This window comes from Pogona vitticeps, chromosome ZW-PAR, assembly GCF_051106095.1.
Source record: "Pogona vitticeps strain Pit_001003342236 chromosome ZW-PAR, PviZW2.1, whole genome shotgun sequence".
Classification (NCBI taxonomy): Eukaryota; Metazoa; Chordata; class Lepidosauria; order Squamata; family Agamidae; genus Pogona; species Pogona vitticeps.
In genome coordinates, this window is record NC_135800.1 from 1575877 (window position 1) to 1594373 (window position 18497).

Sequence of the window (18497 nt, forward strand, 5' to 3'; positions counted from 1 at the left end):
CCACTTCCTGGGTCAAAGGGCAACGGGGGAGGAGGGAGCCGCGGAATGAACCGATGCCATAGAGGCGAGGGCAAGAGCGGACGCGTTGGGCCAAACGGGCGGCCATTTTCAGGCCCGGCTCTAGAAAATGCGCATGTGCGGCGACCTAGAGCGACGCCGAGAGAAGTGAGCGCCCCGCGTTGGGCAGAGGGAGTTTCCGAGTTTAGATTGACAAAATCCTAAAAATGGGCAGATAGTCCAGGTGGGCGACGTGGATTTCTCCCCCCAAACTCTTATTTCCCACCGGTAGTTTTGATTGGTTGGTTGGTTGATTGATTGATGGGGATCTCTTCCGTTTTCATCCCAAGGAGAGGCAGGAGCTCCAGGCGGCTTCCAGAGAAGGGTGGGCAAAGCTGAAGTGGCGTTTCGTTTGGTTCGTTCCAGTTCGTGGCGCCCACCTGGGTTCGGGTCGAGGAACCCCGCCCCCCTCCTGCCCTGCCTCTGTGTGTGTGTGTGTGTGTGTGTGTGTGTGTGTGTGTGTGTGTGTGCGCGTGTGCGCCTAGTCCCCATTATCTCCAATATATGAGGGGATATTGGAATGTCTGTGTGTACATACACATATAAATACACAAATACACGTGTGTATATATATGTGTGTGTGTGTATAATACACACACACACATATATACATGCATACTACATATATAAATGCACACAAACGCACACATATATGCATCAGAATCTACTTATATTTATGTAATGCATCAGAATCTGTAGTTATATTTATGCAATATACAGTATATCTAAAATATTATGTACAGTATAGACACGTGTGTGTATGTGCCTCTGTATATATGTATATAAATATACAGACACATATATACACAAAAACACGCACATACCCATGTGAAATATTTGGGAAGAATTGTTACTAGAGCTGGCGGTGAATTTCATTTCCAGATGTTTAAACGACTGTTTCCGTCTTCCAGTGCTGTATTTTTGATGGTAAAATCTGGAGATAATTAAAGACAAGAAAAAGCATGTGTGGCTGAAATTAAAGCTCACGTATTGCTTCCGTTCAGGAACAGATCTCTTGAGTGCAGAACACCCCAAGGGCTGGACTGGACTGATGTGTATTCGGCCCACGAACCCTGCGGCCATCTGTTTTTCCTGCGAGGCGCCTCCGCTTAACACGTACGGCACGGTAGGTGAGTACAACGTGGGGCTCTCCTTGCTTTGAAAAGTTGTACACAAGGCATCAGATGCGAGGAGCTTCGTGGGTAACTTTTTAAGATTCACACTCGTCTTTCTTACTTACAGTAGGACAAAAGTTATATTGTTTAGCAAAACGCCTTTACAACAGAGCAGAAACAGGTTGAGACAAATAAAATTCAAATTTAGCACTTAATCTTCTTATTTACTGCTCATGCAAATAGAGAAATACAATTTGGCCTTTCTGGTTTGGAAAAGAATAACCTTGAAGTTTGAATAGTTCTAGCGTAAGAAACGGAGGAACCCGGTGTAATGTAGTGGATCGAATGAGGGAGCGGGGCTCAGGAGATCTGAGTTCGAATTCTCCCTTGGCCATGGAAACTTACTAGAGGGGTTTACATGAGTAAAGCCAGTCCCTAAATATGTCGCTTACCTTGAAAACCCTATCAGAGTTGCTATACATTGGTTCCAATTTGACGGCACAGAATAACAGCATTGTAAGAAAGAGCAAAATTGATATTTGTGCTACTTTTCAAAAAAAAAACCCATATATTTACGCTCGTGTTGGCTTTTATAGCTGCTGTTGAAAAACCCCAACTGCTGTTGTAAAGCTGACAACTCTTTCCAAAACCATCATCACGTTGTTTCCACCGCATTGAAACCACAACATATCACAAACCACGTACGGATATCTTTTTAATTAAAAACACACACGTGCACAAGAAGCCAAGCCCTAATCAACAACACCATATTTGTGTTGCACAATGCTGTTATTCCTTTCATGGGAAAAATGCTCCTTCCACAGTAGCCACTAGATGTCATGCAAATGCTGTTAATATGTATATATATATATATTGCTGTTTCCAGAGAAGGACACCCGAGTACTCATTTAATTGCAAATAATCAGTTTATTATCAAACCTGCAGCAGTTAATCAACTGGTCAGAAAAGGTGGTTTGTGAATTAATCCTTGAGCAGGAGAATCTTCTTTCTACCAACCACGTCAAATTAGTTTCCTTCCAGTTCAGTATTAACTATTTTTATTTGTAGCTTTCCCCAAGGATGAATAATAACAATCATCTCCATCTCAGAAATGCAGAGCTGAAAGGGACTCTGTGGATCACCAGCCCCTTTCAAGGAGGACCAGAGGGGATTTGAACTCACAACCAAAGCCTAAACCACCAATCTGTCCTTATAATTCCACTCTTATTTGTCGCCTGATCTTTTAAATCGGGGCAGGTCTATTGCAGTCCTCCCGGTGATGTCAGGGACAATACTTTTTGGCAGACGTGGTCCTGTATATCCAAACGGGCCAGGAGAACTGCAGTGGGGCAAAATCTGGAGGGCTTCATGTTGCCGACCCCCTTTAATTAGAGATTCTGGGACTGATCCTCTGTCCCCCCACACGCCAATTTTGTTTATGTGTGTTATTCAAAACATTGGTTTATTTCTTTCCTATCTAGCCAGGACACCCCCAAAGCAATTTCTCATAGATTAAAAGGATGATGATCAGATTAAAAGCATTTTTTAAAAAAAATTAAAAACGTCCTTTTAGGCATTTTCTAAAAACCAGCTGAAGAGGGGGGGGAAGTCTCACAGATCAAAAGCCCTTTAGCACAGTCGAGTTTTATATTTGTGCCATGTCTGTGATGAAAATTTATGCCCCAGTTAATCTAGCAGTGGATAGGTGAAGATTAAGAAGAGTTTTGGAAAATTACTTGTCTGGGCTAAAACTCCTTTGTGGCCAATCTCAGGGGATTCAGGGTGCTGTAGTTAAAAAAATACTGTTCTCTGGTGTTATTGCAAGAAATGAAAAATGGTAATCATCATCTTCAAAGTCCTTCCTGCCTCTCTCTTCAACAGAATCACTTTTTTATGATTTTGCTGTATCATGTACTGTAATCCGAAATCAAAGGAAGTGTGTTTTAGCATCAAACTGATCTTCACCTGTATGCAAATATATTTGATTGTTAATCAAGTAATTAATTAGAATGCATACATTAAATCAAGATGGCATTAATCAGGTCACAGATTGTAGCAGCAGTTCAATATCCCTGTCTCCTGCTGTTTTTCCCCTTCTGCAATATACTTACAAATATATTGCATAGTTTTGAATTTCTAATAATTTTTTTTTTGCTATGCAGTAGAAGTGCAGAGATTCATAGAGAAGAATGCCCCAGAGTCGCCCCCTTTTCCCCTCCTTAACAGGCACTTAGTCTCAATAACTCACTTTGAGATATTTCTAGGAGAATATCAGAAAAACAATTTCTTTGCACACATAGGCGTAGCAACCAACCGAACTGATCAACAGCAAAGAAACAACTGCTGCCAACAGAGGAAAGAGAGGGAAAAAGACACTCGGCATAGAGGCGGGTCTCTCTATAGATTGCAAAGCTGGAAGAAATGATTGGTTAGTGCTGAGTAGATATACAGTCACCTGAGCCTATAAAGGTCCCTTCCAGCCACACCCAGTAGAGGCAGCATGCAAGGCTGCAAGTAAGTGTACATTTAATGGGGATCGGGGAGTGAAATGCTGTGCTTTTTCCTCTTAAGAGGGTAGCCACATCTAACAAATGTAGATTCCTCATTCACGCCAGGAAAACAGAACCCAATAAAGATACGTACATTATGTCCGGCTTTTTACTGTATAGGCAAATACCACTGTACCGATTAAAAATTTGGCAACCCTCTCTGTGGATGAGCGTGCAGAAAAAGAAAAACACACTCTGATTTCCTTAGGCTTGCCAACTTCTCTACTCTCCACCGTTAGCTGTGCTTTTAATAGGCGCGTGCCAAGCAGAGATTTGCAGGCGAAGAGAGTCATTTTTAACTTGGCGTAGAGCGAGGCCGAACAGATGCCTGGGGATCCGGAGATCCGAAACTCTCCCGGAATCGCAGAAGAGCGGGTCACTCGTTTTTAGAAAACCATTTGGCAACCCTAGTCCAGATAAGAAGTGGAGCGATTTGTTCTGAGCTGCTGGCTAAGCTAGTATGCTTGTTATGGCGGTTTTGTATGTGTGATTTCAAATACTTTGGTATTCATCGAAGCGTGCGGGGTCAGAGGATTCGTTTTTGGAGGGCTGTACGGGAAGAAGGCCGGCGCGCGGAGGCCGTGTTACGCTCTGGGCTAAATTCTGCCGGCATGCACGGGGATGTGATGGCAACACACTGGATCGCGACAGACCACGTACGGCCCTTCGCCGCGAGGGATGTTCCCCGGTGGATACAGCCTCTTTCTGTAGGAGGATGCACCCTGCAAAAAATAAAATTGTCCGGGAAGTTTTTGAGGAACATGACGGGTTCAAGGCATCGGGCTCCAAATTCTGAATCCGACGGTGCTTCTCTGGAACGCGCAGGGACATCAAATCCGAGCCACGGAGGCCCCACCTCACGGCGTGCCGCACGATCCGGTCCGGCTGCGCAGCCAGAGGTTGGGAGGTTTGGCCAAGCATCGGGCTGAGCCGACACAACGGAAGAAGATGAAATCAAAAGTGAAATCAAATTTGTTTTCTGTCATTCCCCATCTTGAATACACGATATTATTGATTCAGTTGTTTAATGTTTATGATGTTTTTATGATATTTTATGATACTTGCAAGCTGCCCCGAATAGACGCCATCTAGTGGGGGGGAGTGCTGGGTTGAACTCTAATAAATGAATAAATAAATTAAATAAATCAAGCCAGAGGCAATGAAATTTAACGATTTGAGATCGTGAAAAATGAAACAAAAGTTAAAGAAAAGAAAGTCGAAGAAAAGGAAGAATGCCGCATGAAACCAAGTAAAAAAGGAATGAAAGAGAGCGAAAGGAAAGATCATGAAAGGAAATAAAATAAAATACTGTAAAAGGAAATAAAAGTAAAATAAAATACTGTAAAAGGAAATAAAAGTAAAATAAAAAAATCAAAGAAAAGAACATGAAATAAAGGAAAAGGACATGAAAGGAAAGAGAGTGAGATAAAATAAAATAAAATAAAATGTTTCTGGGGGAAGGAGGAAAAAAAGCTTTATTAAAAAAAGGTGCTGCAAAGCGTGTGGTTTGCAATAACAGGGCTGGCTGGCCAAAGGGTCCCCTTTTGTGCGCCTGCGCAGTTGCAGCACGAGGCAGCCTCCCCCCCTCCCCTCCGGTTGTCCGTCTGTCTGTCTCTCTCTTTTAACCCCCTCCCACCCTGCTGGAGGCGGGCGCATGCGCACCACCCCCGGGAGCTGTCAAGTCCCCCCCCGCCTCCCTCCCCTCCCCTCCCTTCCCCTCCCCTAGCAGAGAATCCGGGGCTGCCTCTCCAAGCCCAGATCCTTGGGCTTGCTGGCGGAGAGCTTTGCAACGCCTCCCTCCCACCCGCCCCCCACATCATCATCCTCATCATCCTCCTCCCTCCCCTCCCCGCCCCATTGCAACCATGAGAAGGTAGCAGGATCTGATCCTAGGAGGAGCAAAAAGCCTTGCAAAAAAAAAAAAGGGGGGGGGAGAAAAAGATTTGGAAAATCAGCAACAACAGGAAAAATTTTAAAAAAGGGGGAGGGAGAAAAGACGCTTTCCCTGTTTGATTGGGGGGTGGGGTGGGTGCAATCCTGCATGCAATCCCTTTTTTTTTTTGCAAAATCCTTTGCAAGACTCTCCACCTTCTTTCCCCCACCCTGGGGTGGCTGGGGGGGCAGGCAGGGGAAAAGGGTGCCTGGACCCCCAAACCAGCCCCCCCACCCCTAGCTTGATCAGGATCCCACCCTCCACGGCTGGCCTCCTCTTCCTCCTTTAAGCTGGACCTCCTGGAACCATGAGCTGGGGGACAGAGCTGTGGGTAAGTGGCAACCCCCCCTCCCAATATGTGTGTGTGTGTTGGGGGGGGAAATAAGACCTGATGGTGTGTGTGGTTTTTTTGGGGGGGGGATGATATGAGAGACAGCCTGGATTGGCTGGGGTGGGTGGGTTTGGTGTGTATATATATACAATATATCCATATATATCCATATATATTTGGGTCTGGTGTACATCTCTATACATTTGCATGTATCAACAGGGAAGGGGGCAAAGAGCTGGCCGGATTCTGCAGGCATGCGCCTGCCTTCCGCTGGAGACCCGCCTTGGGAAATTGGTAGGAAAGTGCGCCTTGCAAAAAATAAAATAAAATCCTAAATTAAAATAAAACCAGCCCCCCCAGGTTTTTCCCATCTTGGGTACCTTATCCGCCTCCTGGGGGGGGGGGAATAACGGTCTGCGAGCTAAAGGATTTTTCCTTTTTGGTGGGATCTGGGATTTCCCTCTGCAGTGTGGCTGGAGGAGATGCCTCCCCCACCCCCTTTTCCTCCCCTCTTTCCCCCCCTCAAAGGCCAGCCTGAAATGCTGGCTATGCACGGGATTCGGCATGGGGGGGGGAGAAAAAAAGAGAGTTTGTGGATGAAGGGGCCTTGGCCGGGCACAGAAGATATACATATAGTTATCAGAATTATATATTCAAAGTAATAAACGATTGTCTTCTGGGGGGGATCAAATCTATCTATCTATCTATCTATCTATCTATCTATCTATCTATCTATCTATCTATCTATCTATCTATCTATCTATCTATCTATCTATCTATCTATCTATCTATCTATCTATCTATCTATCTATCTGTCATCCACAAGCTTATAATTATATATTTAAAGTGATAAAGTGAAATCTATCTATCTAAAAATATCTATTTTCCTTCCTTATCTATCTATCTATCTATCTATCTATCTATCTATCTATCTATCTATCTATCTATCTATCTATCTATCTATCTATCTATCTATCTATCTATCTGTCTATCTGTCTATCTGTCTATCTGTCTATCTATCTATCTATCTGTCTATCTGTCTATCTATCTATCTATCTATCTATCTATCTATCTATCTATCTATCTATCTATCTATCTATCTATCTATCTATCATCGCTTTCGAATCTCTAGTAAAAGAGGAGGGTGTGTGTTTTTTGCTAGGAAAAAAAAAGGGCGATGCTGACTGAGGTTTCCTGTTTTAAATTTGTATTTCTCCACTCAGAGGAAGGAAGTACGATGGCGTTTGTGTGTGTATGTGTGTGCTTCGTTGTTGTGATAACCCCAGACTGCAATTTAGAGAAGGGAGGGGGTGGAGGGGGAGAAATGAGAAAGACAGACCAGACCGCAAAGGGATTGATGCAGGTTTATAAAAGGGTGTTTTTGGTCCATTTATTATTATTATTATTTTTTAGGAAAGGTAAATCCGTAGCAGACCGGGAGCCGAGGGATTCGGATGGTTTCCGCCAGGAGAGAGAAAAAAATCGGATCAGTTGTTAAAATAGATATATGGAAATGGAGTATTTTTTTTGTATTTGTGGTTCTCTGTTGGTATCACAAAAGCCTTGTATATATGCATCAATCTGAACAGCCCGTTTGTGTGTTTGTGTGTGTGTTTGTGTGTGTGTGTGTGTGATTGTCCTTTCCAGGTTTCCCTGTTTGTATATAAACCATGTTTCGGAGGTAGGGAGACCTTAGAGTGGAGGAACATATGGAAAGGGACCCACCGCACAAGTTTATTTACACAATTTTGTGAGGCTCAAGTCTCAAGATGCATCTAGGGTGTGCGTTCCAACCGTTTCAGAATAAAGCAGCCAAAATTTACCTTATAAACCGCATGCTCTTTTTTTAAATTGACCCTAAAATGGATTTTCGTAGAGTTGCCACATTTTTTTGAGGTCGCGTGACAACACAGAACAACAAATAACAACAGCAAAGCTAGGGAAAATGCTAGTCAAAAATTGCAGAAGCCTCTGTCTTTAAGGCGCTCCTGGTTTTCATGAGTGGCCTTCAAGAGGCTAGACCTGATGGAGGTTGTGTCTAAGCACTGAGCGCATTTCTCCCAGATTTCCTTCCTGACTCGGGCCGTCCTTAGACAGGTGGTTTTTCTGGAACGCCGAGACAGGTAGATACCTGACGGTAGCTCCCTCTGACACTGTTTAAAAATCATGGGCTGGTTTTAGGTGGAAAAGGTACAGAGGTGTGGGTTGAGCAAGAGGCTAGACCTGATGAGGTCGTCGTAGCCTATTTCTCCAGATTTGCTTCCTGACGTAGGCTGTGCAATTTGCCATCATTAGGGGATGGCAATACAGGTAGATATACCTGAATCTAACTCCCTCTTACAGTATATATATATATATATATATATATATATATATATATATATATTTAAAAGGGCTGATTTTAGGTGGAAAGGATGCGGAGGTGTGGGTTGAGTGTCTCGGTGGTGTTTTGTGGAATGGCAACGTTTCTTCCGTTGATGAGAAGTTTGGGGAATTGCGGAGGCCCCAAATAGCTTAATGACAGGGTATGAACGCCGGGCGAGGTTTCTGCCTCGGTCAGCGGGGTCAGTAAAGAGGAAACAGAGCTGGCAGAGTCGAGGAAGTATGGAGTTAGCAGGATCTGTGGTGTAAGGCTAAGAGTTGGCCCATGATGAAATGTGAAATGCAGGTGGCTGGAGTTTTTCTGCAGTGGTGTGTGATGATGGCTGCATGGTGGGGCTGGGCTGACCACCCTGTTGATTCAGCACCTTTTCCCCGACAGGACACGCTAGACGCCTGCTGTTTCAGGACAGGGACGGATTACAATGCCCGTCTCTGTCTGTTTGGAAATTCCTGCGGCGCACGCTAAATGCGAGGAGCCCCGCCATGGGCCGATGATGCGATGTCTGTTCTCCCCTTGATGGGGTTGTGGGTGCTAGCATGTACCTGCGGCAGACCGCTTGGGGACCGGCGTTGCATTAAAGGCACAGGATCGGTGCGTCGGCCGGAATCAGATGCATCGCAAGTCCCGTTTCATACTGGAAATTCCCTCGGTGGAGAAGAAAATGCCGATCGTTTTGGGCAAAGGATCTCAGAGCATAGAATGCCTTTTCCTAGAGGATAATAAGAGTGCACACTTTTGAAATTATCTGTTTCTCTCTAGGCTGCAGAGCGAGAGGTTGGGAGTTCGATTCCTGCGTGGGGCCTCTTTGATAAGGGCTGGACTGGATGATCTATGAGGTCCCTTCTAGCTCTGCAGTTTTGATGTTGATGTTCATCCCAAATGAACTACTAAATAGCTCAGTATTTTGGGTCTCTGGCCGCAGAGCGAGTAGTGGGGAATTCGATTCCCCACCGTCTTCCTGGTCAATGTGGGGAGAGTGGGATAAGGACTCAAGAGATCTGGGTTCAAAGTCTGCTCAGCCTATAGAGACTCACTGGGTATGGTAGTGCTGAAGCCTTCATCAACCTCATCATCTTAGAACTGCAGAGGTGGAAGGGAGCCGCCTAGAGTGGTCATATAGACCAGATGGGCGGGGTATAAACTAACTAACTAACTAACTAACTAACTAACTAACTAACTAACTAACTAACTAACTAACTAACTAACTAAATAAATAAATAAATAAATAAATAAATAAATAAATAAATAAATAAATAAATAAATAAATAAATAAAATCATCCCCCGTCCAGGAGGCTCCGTGGGGGAATCGAATTCCCAACCTCTGCGGCCAGATCCCTAAACCATTGAGCTGTCCAGCCGATCGTAACTCTACGAGGGTTGGCGTAAGTCAATAGCGGCCGGATGACGCAGAACAGTGACAGCTTTGCCCAAGATTTTACGGATTTGACCGGTAAAACAGCATCTTGACCCAAGTTGGCGGCAGGAGTATCCAAAACCAATGAAATCTGGGCCCTCTTGGGTAGCCAGTTTTTGTTCTGGTTGTACCAGTTAACATTCCTTAAAAAAACACCAAACGCCTTTGTAATTTACTCTTCTTTTTCCTGCAACCTCCTTCAGTGGAGAAACTGTTTTATTCCTTTTTTTGGGGGGGGGAGCAGCAGGGTTGACTTCCTAAGGACCGACTCCATCCATGGGGGTGTCTAGATTTCTGGTTGAAGGAGGTGGACGATAAGGGGAAAGTCTGGCTGCGAATATTTTGCAAAGAAGGAAGTCGGAGGGAGAAAAAAGCGAAACGGTGTATTTCCACCACCTCCACCCCATAACTCAGAACTAGCCGGGGAGTAGAGGTACTCTTGAGAGTGGCTGAGCCAAAAAAAAATCCAACCGGTCTTGTAGAGAAATCAAAACCGATCTTTTGTGTGTCTCTGTGTGTGTTTCTCTCTCCATCACACAGTCGAAAAAGAAAGGCTCGTCTTCCGCCCTTCCTCACTTCCTTTGCAGGACCGGCCGGAGCGCAGAATTGTTTTAACTTCGGGCAAATGTTTTTATTAGCAAATTCAAAGAGTCGGAGCCCGGCGTGGCTCGTCTCTCTGTCGACGCAGGAGGTGGGCTGGCCGAACGACGAACGGGGCTGAACTGTTGTTGCTCGGTGTAGTAAGTTGCAACTCGAGTCGGCCCATGCGATCCGCGGGGATCTGAAATGTGAACTCCTTCATATATTCTGTTGATTCAATGCCCCCCCCCCCCCGTCGTTGCAACTGTCTACGCTAAGCAGCAGGATCTCAGTCATTTATGGAATTCTTCATCATCATCATCATCTATCTTAGAACTGTAGAGCTGGGACAGACACTACGGATCATAGATAGGGTCAAACCTAGGAGGCATCATGACTAAGTAGAGCTTCCAGGCTCAGCAGCAGTGTGCTGCTAAATTTGTGCAGGCCACCCCAAACGAGGAGGAAGACAAGGATCACCATCTATACCTTGCAGACTTGTCCGTTTTTCCGTTAAGGGAAGCAGAGGCTGAATTGGACCGCGTCCTTGGCCAAAATCTGGTTTGCTAGTCAAAGTAGATCCATGGGATCACTGGCTCAAGGGTAAGCCAACGCTGGCAGCCCCGTTGATCCAGTGGATCTGTTGCGGTTGGGGTTGGTGGGTGGGTAGCAAGTGGATTTAAGTCAACGGCTTCTCAACCAACAGGACATCTTTTGGGTTTGAAGAGTTGTGTGAGTGGAGGATTCCACGCGCTAGACGTCTGGGGGGGGGGACTGTGCCTTTTGCAACTCGCGAGTAGTAACAGAGGTGGGAGGAAAACCTGGCGAGCTCCCCGCCTCCTCCACGTAAAGGCAAGGCGGATTTTGGATGACCTTTTGCTGTCTCCGTGATGCCAAGGTGCCAGGCTGTGTAGACCTCATAAGATTGCGGCCCTTTGTTTACCTCTCCGTGCGTGTGTTTTGTGCAGGTAGCTTCATATTCTTAAGAACAGATCACCTTTGGCATCTAACGGGACTCTGCTCTTCCGGATTGGTTTTGTTTCCGTAACTGCAAAGTGTGCCAGATTGTGTTGAGTTCATAGATAACAGCTGAACCGAGGCTGTTCCACCTTCTGTCGACACGCAGAAGGAAAAAAAAAATATAAGGATCACGCCAAAACTGGCTGCCATAGTTCAAAACACAGCCACCTACTCGCTCTCGGGCATGGTTAAGATTGAAGTAGAGCCCAAAACAAACAAACAAACAAACAAACAAACAAACAGCCCCAGAGGGCTACAAGGTGAAGGATGTGTTAGAACAGAGGAGAACGGGTGGGAAAGCAGAAGGGAAGAGTTGAAAAATACCCAACTCTTCTTAGAAGGGTGAAGGAGCGCTCAGCACGATGGGTTTCTAGTGTCCATTTAAATAAATTTAGGCCAGGAGAATGCACTCGTATCGTGTGCCATCAGCATGGCGTCCAACGTCCGTGAGTTGTTCAAGAAGTGGCTTTCCCCCTGCCTTTCCCCGTTGACTTTTTACGGTAGAGCGAGGATTTGAACCCAGGTCCCGTGAGTCTCCCTCTGACATTCTATCCGTTCCACTGACTCGCAGCAGATGGAGCTTATGACCGCTAAACTGGAGTCGCTAACGACTCCGAAAACCTAGCTTCAGGAAACTGGTTTAGTGATAGTGCCGGAGTAAAAAAGCCCTAAGTCTAGATGGATGGATGGATGGATGGATGGATGGATGGATGGATGGATGGATGGATGGATGGATGGATGGATGGATGGATGGATGGATGGATGGATCCATAGTGGGTGGGTGGATGGATGGATGGATAGATAAGAAGGAAAGGTGATGATGGATGGATGGATGGATGGATGGATGGATGGATCGATGGATCGATCGATGGATCGATGGATCGATGGATCGATGGATCGATGGATGGATGGGTAAGAAGGAAAGGTGATGGTAGATAAATAAGAAGGAAAGGTGATAGGCAGGTAGGTAGGCAGATAGACAGGTAAGGAAAGGTGATGATGGATGGATGGATGGATGGATAGTTCTCACTTTAGTGTTCTTTGATTACTCCTTACACTCTAGCACAATTACACAACAGAGCCTGGTTTGGAGGAAGACAAAGCTAGATCAGGGCATTGTGCAGAAATCCAACAGGGAGACTCCGATAGAGATGCTTTATGCTCATAGCAGCCTAAATATTTCAATTCACACATTTCTTTCTTTCTCTCCACACTAATCATCAGTTCTTAAGTTAATACACGAGCGTGTTGTTGCTCCAGCATGTGATTCAAGAATTACAGCCGTGACTGAGTGCTGATAAGCATTTCCTGACCATCCCAAAGTCTTCCTGACTTCATTTCGCTTGAACAGTTGCTTCCCCTTTTTAAAAAAAATTAGGAGCCCCTCTTTGGACAGTGGCTTCAGAGGTTGACCCTTCGAAAAGCCGTTTTGAAGGTCCGTTTCTTAACGAAAGGGCGAAGCAGACGGCTAAAGGACGCACGTTCCTATTTCAAATGGCTTTTGCTTTCTGTGCGGCCCCCGAACAGGGACTATCCAGAACACAGCAAATGCATTCAACTCCTTTCTCAGATTTGCATTTCCTTTTCAAGCAAAAATCACCCGAAATTTCTTGGCCTGTTGCTTTTGGAGGGGAAATGTTGAGTGAGCAGGAAGTGGTGGTTAGTATCAGAATTTCCTTGCCCCCCCTTTTTTTTTAAATTCAAGGGTGTTTCAACCACGAAAACTATAGTCGTCATCACATGTGTACTCTTAGCATGGATGTTGGCAAGCCTATGGGTCTGAATCTCAAGCCCGAGTCTTGAGTCTTTGTTACCAAGTCCCAAGTCTGAGTCTTCCTTATCAAGTCCCAAGTCTGAGTCTTTGCTCCCAAGTCCGAGTCTTTGGTACCAAGTCCCAAGTCTGAGTCTTTGTTACCAAGTCCCAAGTCTGAGTCTTCCTTATCAAGTCCCAAGTCTGAGTCTTTGTTACCAAGTCTCAAGTCTGAGACTTTAGTCCCAAGTCCCAAGTCTGAGTCTTCCTTATCAAGTCCCAAGTCTGAGTCTTTGGTACCGAGTCCCAAGTCTGAGTCTTTGGTACCAAGTCCCAAGTCTGAGACTTTGTTACCAAGTCTCAAGTCTGAGACTTTAGTCCCAAGTCCCAAGTCTGAGTCTTCCTTATCAAGTCCCAAGTCTGAGTCTTTGGTACCAAGTCCCAAGTCTGAGTCTTTGGTACCAAGTCCCAAGTCTGAGTCTTTGTTACCAAGTCTCAAGTCTGAGACTTTAGTCCCAAGTCCCAAGTCTGAGTCTTCCTTATCAAGTCCCAAGTCTGAGTCTTTGCTCCCAAGTCCCAAGTCTGAGTCTTTGTTACCAAGTCTCAAGTCCGAGTCTTTGGTCCCAGGTCTCAAGACCCAAGTCCAAATCCCTATTAAAAACAAGCTCTCCCCCCCCGCCCAAAAAAAGGAAGGTTTGGGTGGGTTCTGAATCATGAGTTGAAGTGAAGTCTTTCCAAGGGGCAAAGGTCCTCCATCAACTCAACAGTTTCAACCACCGAGCCTCTTCTGTTGAGAATTCCTAGCTATTTTGCATTTTGAGAAGGGCTTCCAGGAGGCAGTATCAGAACTGGATGCTAGGGGGAGACAGAGAGGCTCCCTGTTTGATAACGTTGAACTGCGGATGACGGGGCCACCCAAAGCAGAACCCTGATCGATTGATGTTCCGGATACATCTGTGCAGGAGATGACTTGCCATCAAAAATACCTTACTCAAAGGTGGTTTAGACCAACATTGGGTATATTGAGGAGGCAGCAGGCGGCTTTCCAGATGTTCTCTGGGGCTGTTACCTCCCTTTGAGTCCAGCAACTCTTTGCTTGCCCGCACACTGGGGAAACCAGGATGCGTTCTTGGCCACCAGTCCATTCATGAGCTGAACCGTTCTCTGTGGTTGGAAAGGGATATCCAGGTTATTAAGACCGGGAGAGGGGTTTATTATTCCTTTCGAAGACAATTGCCGTCTTGGGTTAACAGCCACGAGAGGAGCGCTCGGCCGGCAGCTTCTCTAGCCAGTAATTAATCCTAGGAAATGCTCTGTGGATTAGGCTTCATGTCTTTAAATTACACGTCTGGCATTAATAGGGGCGAAGTTCTCGTGCCTGTTCATGGTCTGTTGAACCAGCCTTATTTGGCGGACGCTGTTGGTTAATATATTTATTTTCCCAGCCTGGGTCTTGGAGTGGCTGATGGGTCATGCCGGATAGCTCGGTGGTTTAGGCATCTGGCGGTGGAGGAGTTTGACTTTATTTATTTATTTCAACTATTTTTACCCCGCCTTTCTCCTTAAAAAAAGGACCCAAGGTGGCAGGAAAGACAATATTTAAAGCTGTAAACAATGAGGATATAACAGAGTTTTTATATCATTAAAAGACAATATTAAAGCTAAAACAATAAGTGCTTTGCCTTCACCTGCTGGTGTGTAGCATCTTTCCTCAGGGGTGGCCTTTCTCTCGATCCCATCATCCTCACCGGGGCGTTTGATGGGGACCCAGGAGAGGAGGGCCTTCTCGGTGGCTGCTCCTTTAGACTCTGGAACTCCCCGCCACTGGAGGCCCGCCTGGCCCCCATCTTGGCCGTCCTTCCGCCAGCAGCTAAAGACCTTTTTCTTTAGGCATGCTTTTCCTCCGTCACCGGCTTGCCTGGGTAGGATTTTTTTAAAATGGATTGGTATTACCTTTCTTGGATGTATTTTGGGGTTGCGTTTGTTTACTGTTTTTTTTTTTTAAACGAGTGGCATTTGTTGGATCCTTTTAAGGTTTTGTAGACTTGCCGATTTGACCTTCAAATATTGTCCTTGGGCGATCTGAGCCGCCTTGAGTCCTTTTTTTTTCAAAAGGAGAAAGGTGGGTTTATCAGCAAACACACAAAAACAGACAAACAAACGGTTACTTGTAGCATATTCCTTCCAAAATGGCACAGACCAAGTCGCCTTCCTTTGAACTGTCATTCTTCATTTTTCACGGAACCGAGCACGGAAAATACTGATTTTTATTCTTTATTAGGAGAGGGGGGGAAGGCTGCGAACTGCAGCCAAGTGACATTAATGTCCCCCGAGGAGTTGTTTCCCCAGATCCCCCCCCCAGAACGAGGTTGCATCTTTTAATTGCAATACTGTATTTTCCCCGGATGCTGATCACTCGTAGCCCATCTCTGCCTGGAGCGAATCCTAGAGATACAGGAAGGCAAAAAAATTTAAAACGGCCGGGGCCTTTTATTCGTCAGGTTTAATGGACTCTGGAAGGCTCTCTCGCCTGTCATAGTAGTTGTATGGGTGTCTCTGCGTGTTGTCGAGGGGCTTGGAAATAAATCGGGAATAAATGAAAGAGGAAGATGGAGAGAAAGCTGCCCAAAGTTGGGGGGGGGGGGAGAGATCTTCCTGGGGCATCTTCTCTCGAAAGGCTTTCTCCGACTCGATGGGCCAGCGGGATGAAAAGCGATGAACGAGATGCGCAACCGATCTTCTGAGTCTTTTTTGTGCCATAATTCGTCCCCAAAATGACTGGGATAGGCTAACATTGGATGCTCCATTCTGAAAAAAATTATTTATTTGACTCCTATACTGTCCAGGTAGCCAGAGGCCACGCTGGGCGGTAGACGGCAAAAGAAATAGCCCTCGTGATCATAACGCCCAAAGGCATACCAAACCAAGAATTAAAATAAAAACGAAATTGGCAGTGCAAATAAATACACGCAGGAGCATCCAAAGGGGTCTTTGGTGTGTTGGACAGTTAAGAGGACACCTGTAAAGTATTTTTTTTTAAAAAAGTGTGTGTTATCTTGCTGAAACCCTTTTTCAGTTAACAAGAACCGACTGGAACAAGCTGTTTAAAAATTGTAAGTGATTTTAAAAATAGGCCAATTAGCATCTATGGTCATGTCCCTTTCCTTTATCCCCTAACTTGTTCGGGAGTCCTTAGTCCTGGGTTAAAGAAAGCCCTCCCCTCTTTCTGTGCTGCCAAATATTGATTGATTGATTGATTGATTGATTGATTGATTGATTGATTGATTGATTGATTGGCAGACTGGTGGATGGATTGATTACAATATTGTGAGCCACCTTGGGCCCCGTATTGGGAGAAAGACGGACTATAAAACAAACAAACAAACAATATATATTAAAAAACCTCAACACACTATCTTTCAACTGGTGGCTTCCTTCATAGATTTAGTTTGTTGCTTCTCGATCTGTTGAGAAATGCCTCCTTTCTGTTATTTGGAAAAATCCGATTTTTTGCTGTCGCCAGAGGCGGTGGGCTTTCTACGTGGTTTCGCTTGCGTTTTCTTCCGTCGCAGGTAATGCTGGAAAGAAGCAGATGGCCGTTTCTCTGCAGAACTGCAAATCTGTGGTTAGAGGTTTTTTTTCCCCTTCCGTTTTCCTTCTTCCTGCTCTTTTTTTAATTATTTTTTTGCAAAGCAAAGAAGGCTGTGCAGGTTTTAGAAGCAACACCACAAAACACACACCCCACACACCCAAACCTTTAAAAACTATATTAGAAGCACGACTCTCCCCCGAAACCCTTTAAAAACCGAAACAGATATATTTAATCGGTATCCTGACCGGAATTGTGTCTTGAGGACCAGCTGCTTCTTTTTTTTTTTTAAAGCCACAAAAGGAGGCATGAATAAGATTTAGCAGAGAAGAAAGCCATTTTGGAACTTATCACTACTTGGCTGGTTGAGCCTCCCTCAAAATGGCGGCCCGACACTGGAAGTGTTGACCGCGGCGATCATGGGGGCAAAACCATTGCACGTAACACACACTGGACATGGGGCGTTATTTTAAACTTTGCAGAAGTTAAGGGACAAATCCGAATAAAAATACAAGGGTGCGTGTTCCAGGTGCTTGAGCCCTTCGTACGCCTTAAAAAAAGGCAGGCAGACTCCGAATACGTAAACGTTTGCTCATTCAAAGTATTTGAAACCTTCATTTATGCCACGAATGATCAGTCTTCGGTTCGGTTTCTAAGGACGTTGAGTCCCCAAAGGCTTAACGATATTTCCGGGATGCAAGCTTTGTGTGTACCTCTCTGCCAACTCAACCGAGCAGAAGATGGGGCTCACAACGTGGACCTTGCAACAGATCCTATGTCTCCCATCAGATCCGTAAGTCAAGAGTGAAGATCACGTGGTCCACGTGCCCCCCTCAAGGTGTTTATACCTTTTGCCAGGTCCCCGTTTCTCCCCACTGCGGTTGCCCGGGGTGCCCAAAACCTAGAAATGCTGCCGAAGAACCCCCCAAACGACGTCCGGGATTTTATTGGTGATAGCGAGAGAACGTCAGCAGTGCCACGATTTGCTCATAGCAGGATGTTGAGTTCTTCCTTTGATACGGCGGGGTTCCCGGTGTAAACTCGCAGGAAATTGACCGTCTAGGAGAACTTCCTAGTAGAGTATGAACGAGCTCTACGTCTCGTTTCAGACCTAGTTTGAGAGTTAAACTCATTTCCTGTTGCACAGTAGCCTCCCTCGTCGGTTTCTCTTGTCAAGTGGCAGGAAGATGACTCATCTGTGTCCTCCTGGGTCTTCCTTCGAAATCTATCCCATCTTTCGTCACGTCTTAAGAAATACATCTTCTCAGGACACGTTCGTTCGCATTTAGAAGCAGAGAGCCTTTGAAAGTAGAGGAGACTTTCTTCCGGTTTTCTCTCTTGCACGGGCTGGTCTCGCCCCTGCGTCTTGCGGATCGGCTACCTTCGTTTTGGGATCGGTCGTCGTGAGGAGACGCATCCCGATCGCGGTAGCCTCAACAACCTGAGTTGATCCCAGTGTTGGAGAACCCAACAAGCAACCAGCTTCTAAATGGAAGCTCAACGTCTTGCCCAGTTTGACCGTAGAGTTGATACTCAACTGGTTGGACATAAAGGTTCCTGCCAAAGGAAACGGTGACCTTTCAAACTGACCTCGGACCGATCACACGGTGGACCTCTCGTTTGCTTGATCACATTGCCTTTAAGAAGAGATGGTGGCCCAGCCCATGGTCTTAAGAAGACATTTGTGCTGCCACATGGCAAGGAAGGGCAGGACTGAGAGTCAACGAGTTTTGTTTAATTAATTAGTGATCGCTGCACTCCTTTTGTTCACGCCCG

General features: G+C 45.6%; 1 protein-coding gene across 24 annotated transcripts in view; it reads left to right on the top strand.

Moving 5' to 3' along the window:
- The first annotated feature begins 5440 nt into the window (after positions 1 to 5440).
- The window catches only part of FNBP1 (formin binding protein 1), a 65608-nt gene continuing 52551 nt past the window's right edge, over positions 5441 to 18497 (top strand). For 21 of the 24 annotated variants that reach the window (XM_072984630.2, XM_078382738.1, XM_072984628.2 and 18 more), the window contains exons 1-2: positions 5589 to 5985; positions 6205 to 6279. In XM_072984630.2, coding sequence (XP_072840731.2) covers positions 5962 to 5985; positions 6205 to 6279 — 99 coding nt within the window. In that variant the 5' untranslated portion in view covers positions 5589 to 5961. Of the gene's footprint in view, positions 5986 to 6204; positions 6280 to 18497 lie in introns of all 24 variants that reach the window. The other 3 variants (XM_072984633.2, XM_078382740.1, XM_078382743.1) reach the window with 1 other exon arrangement.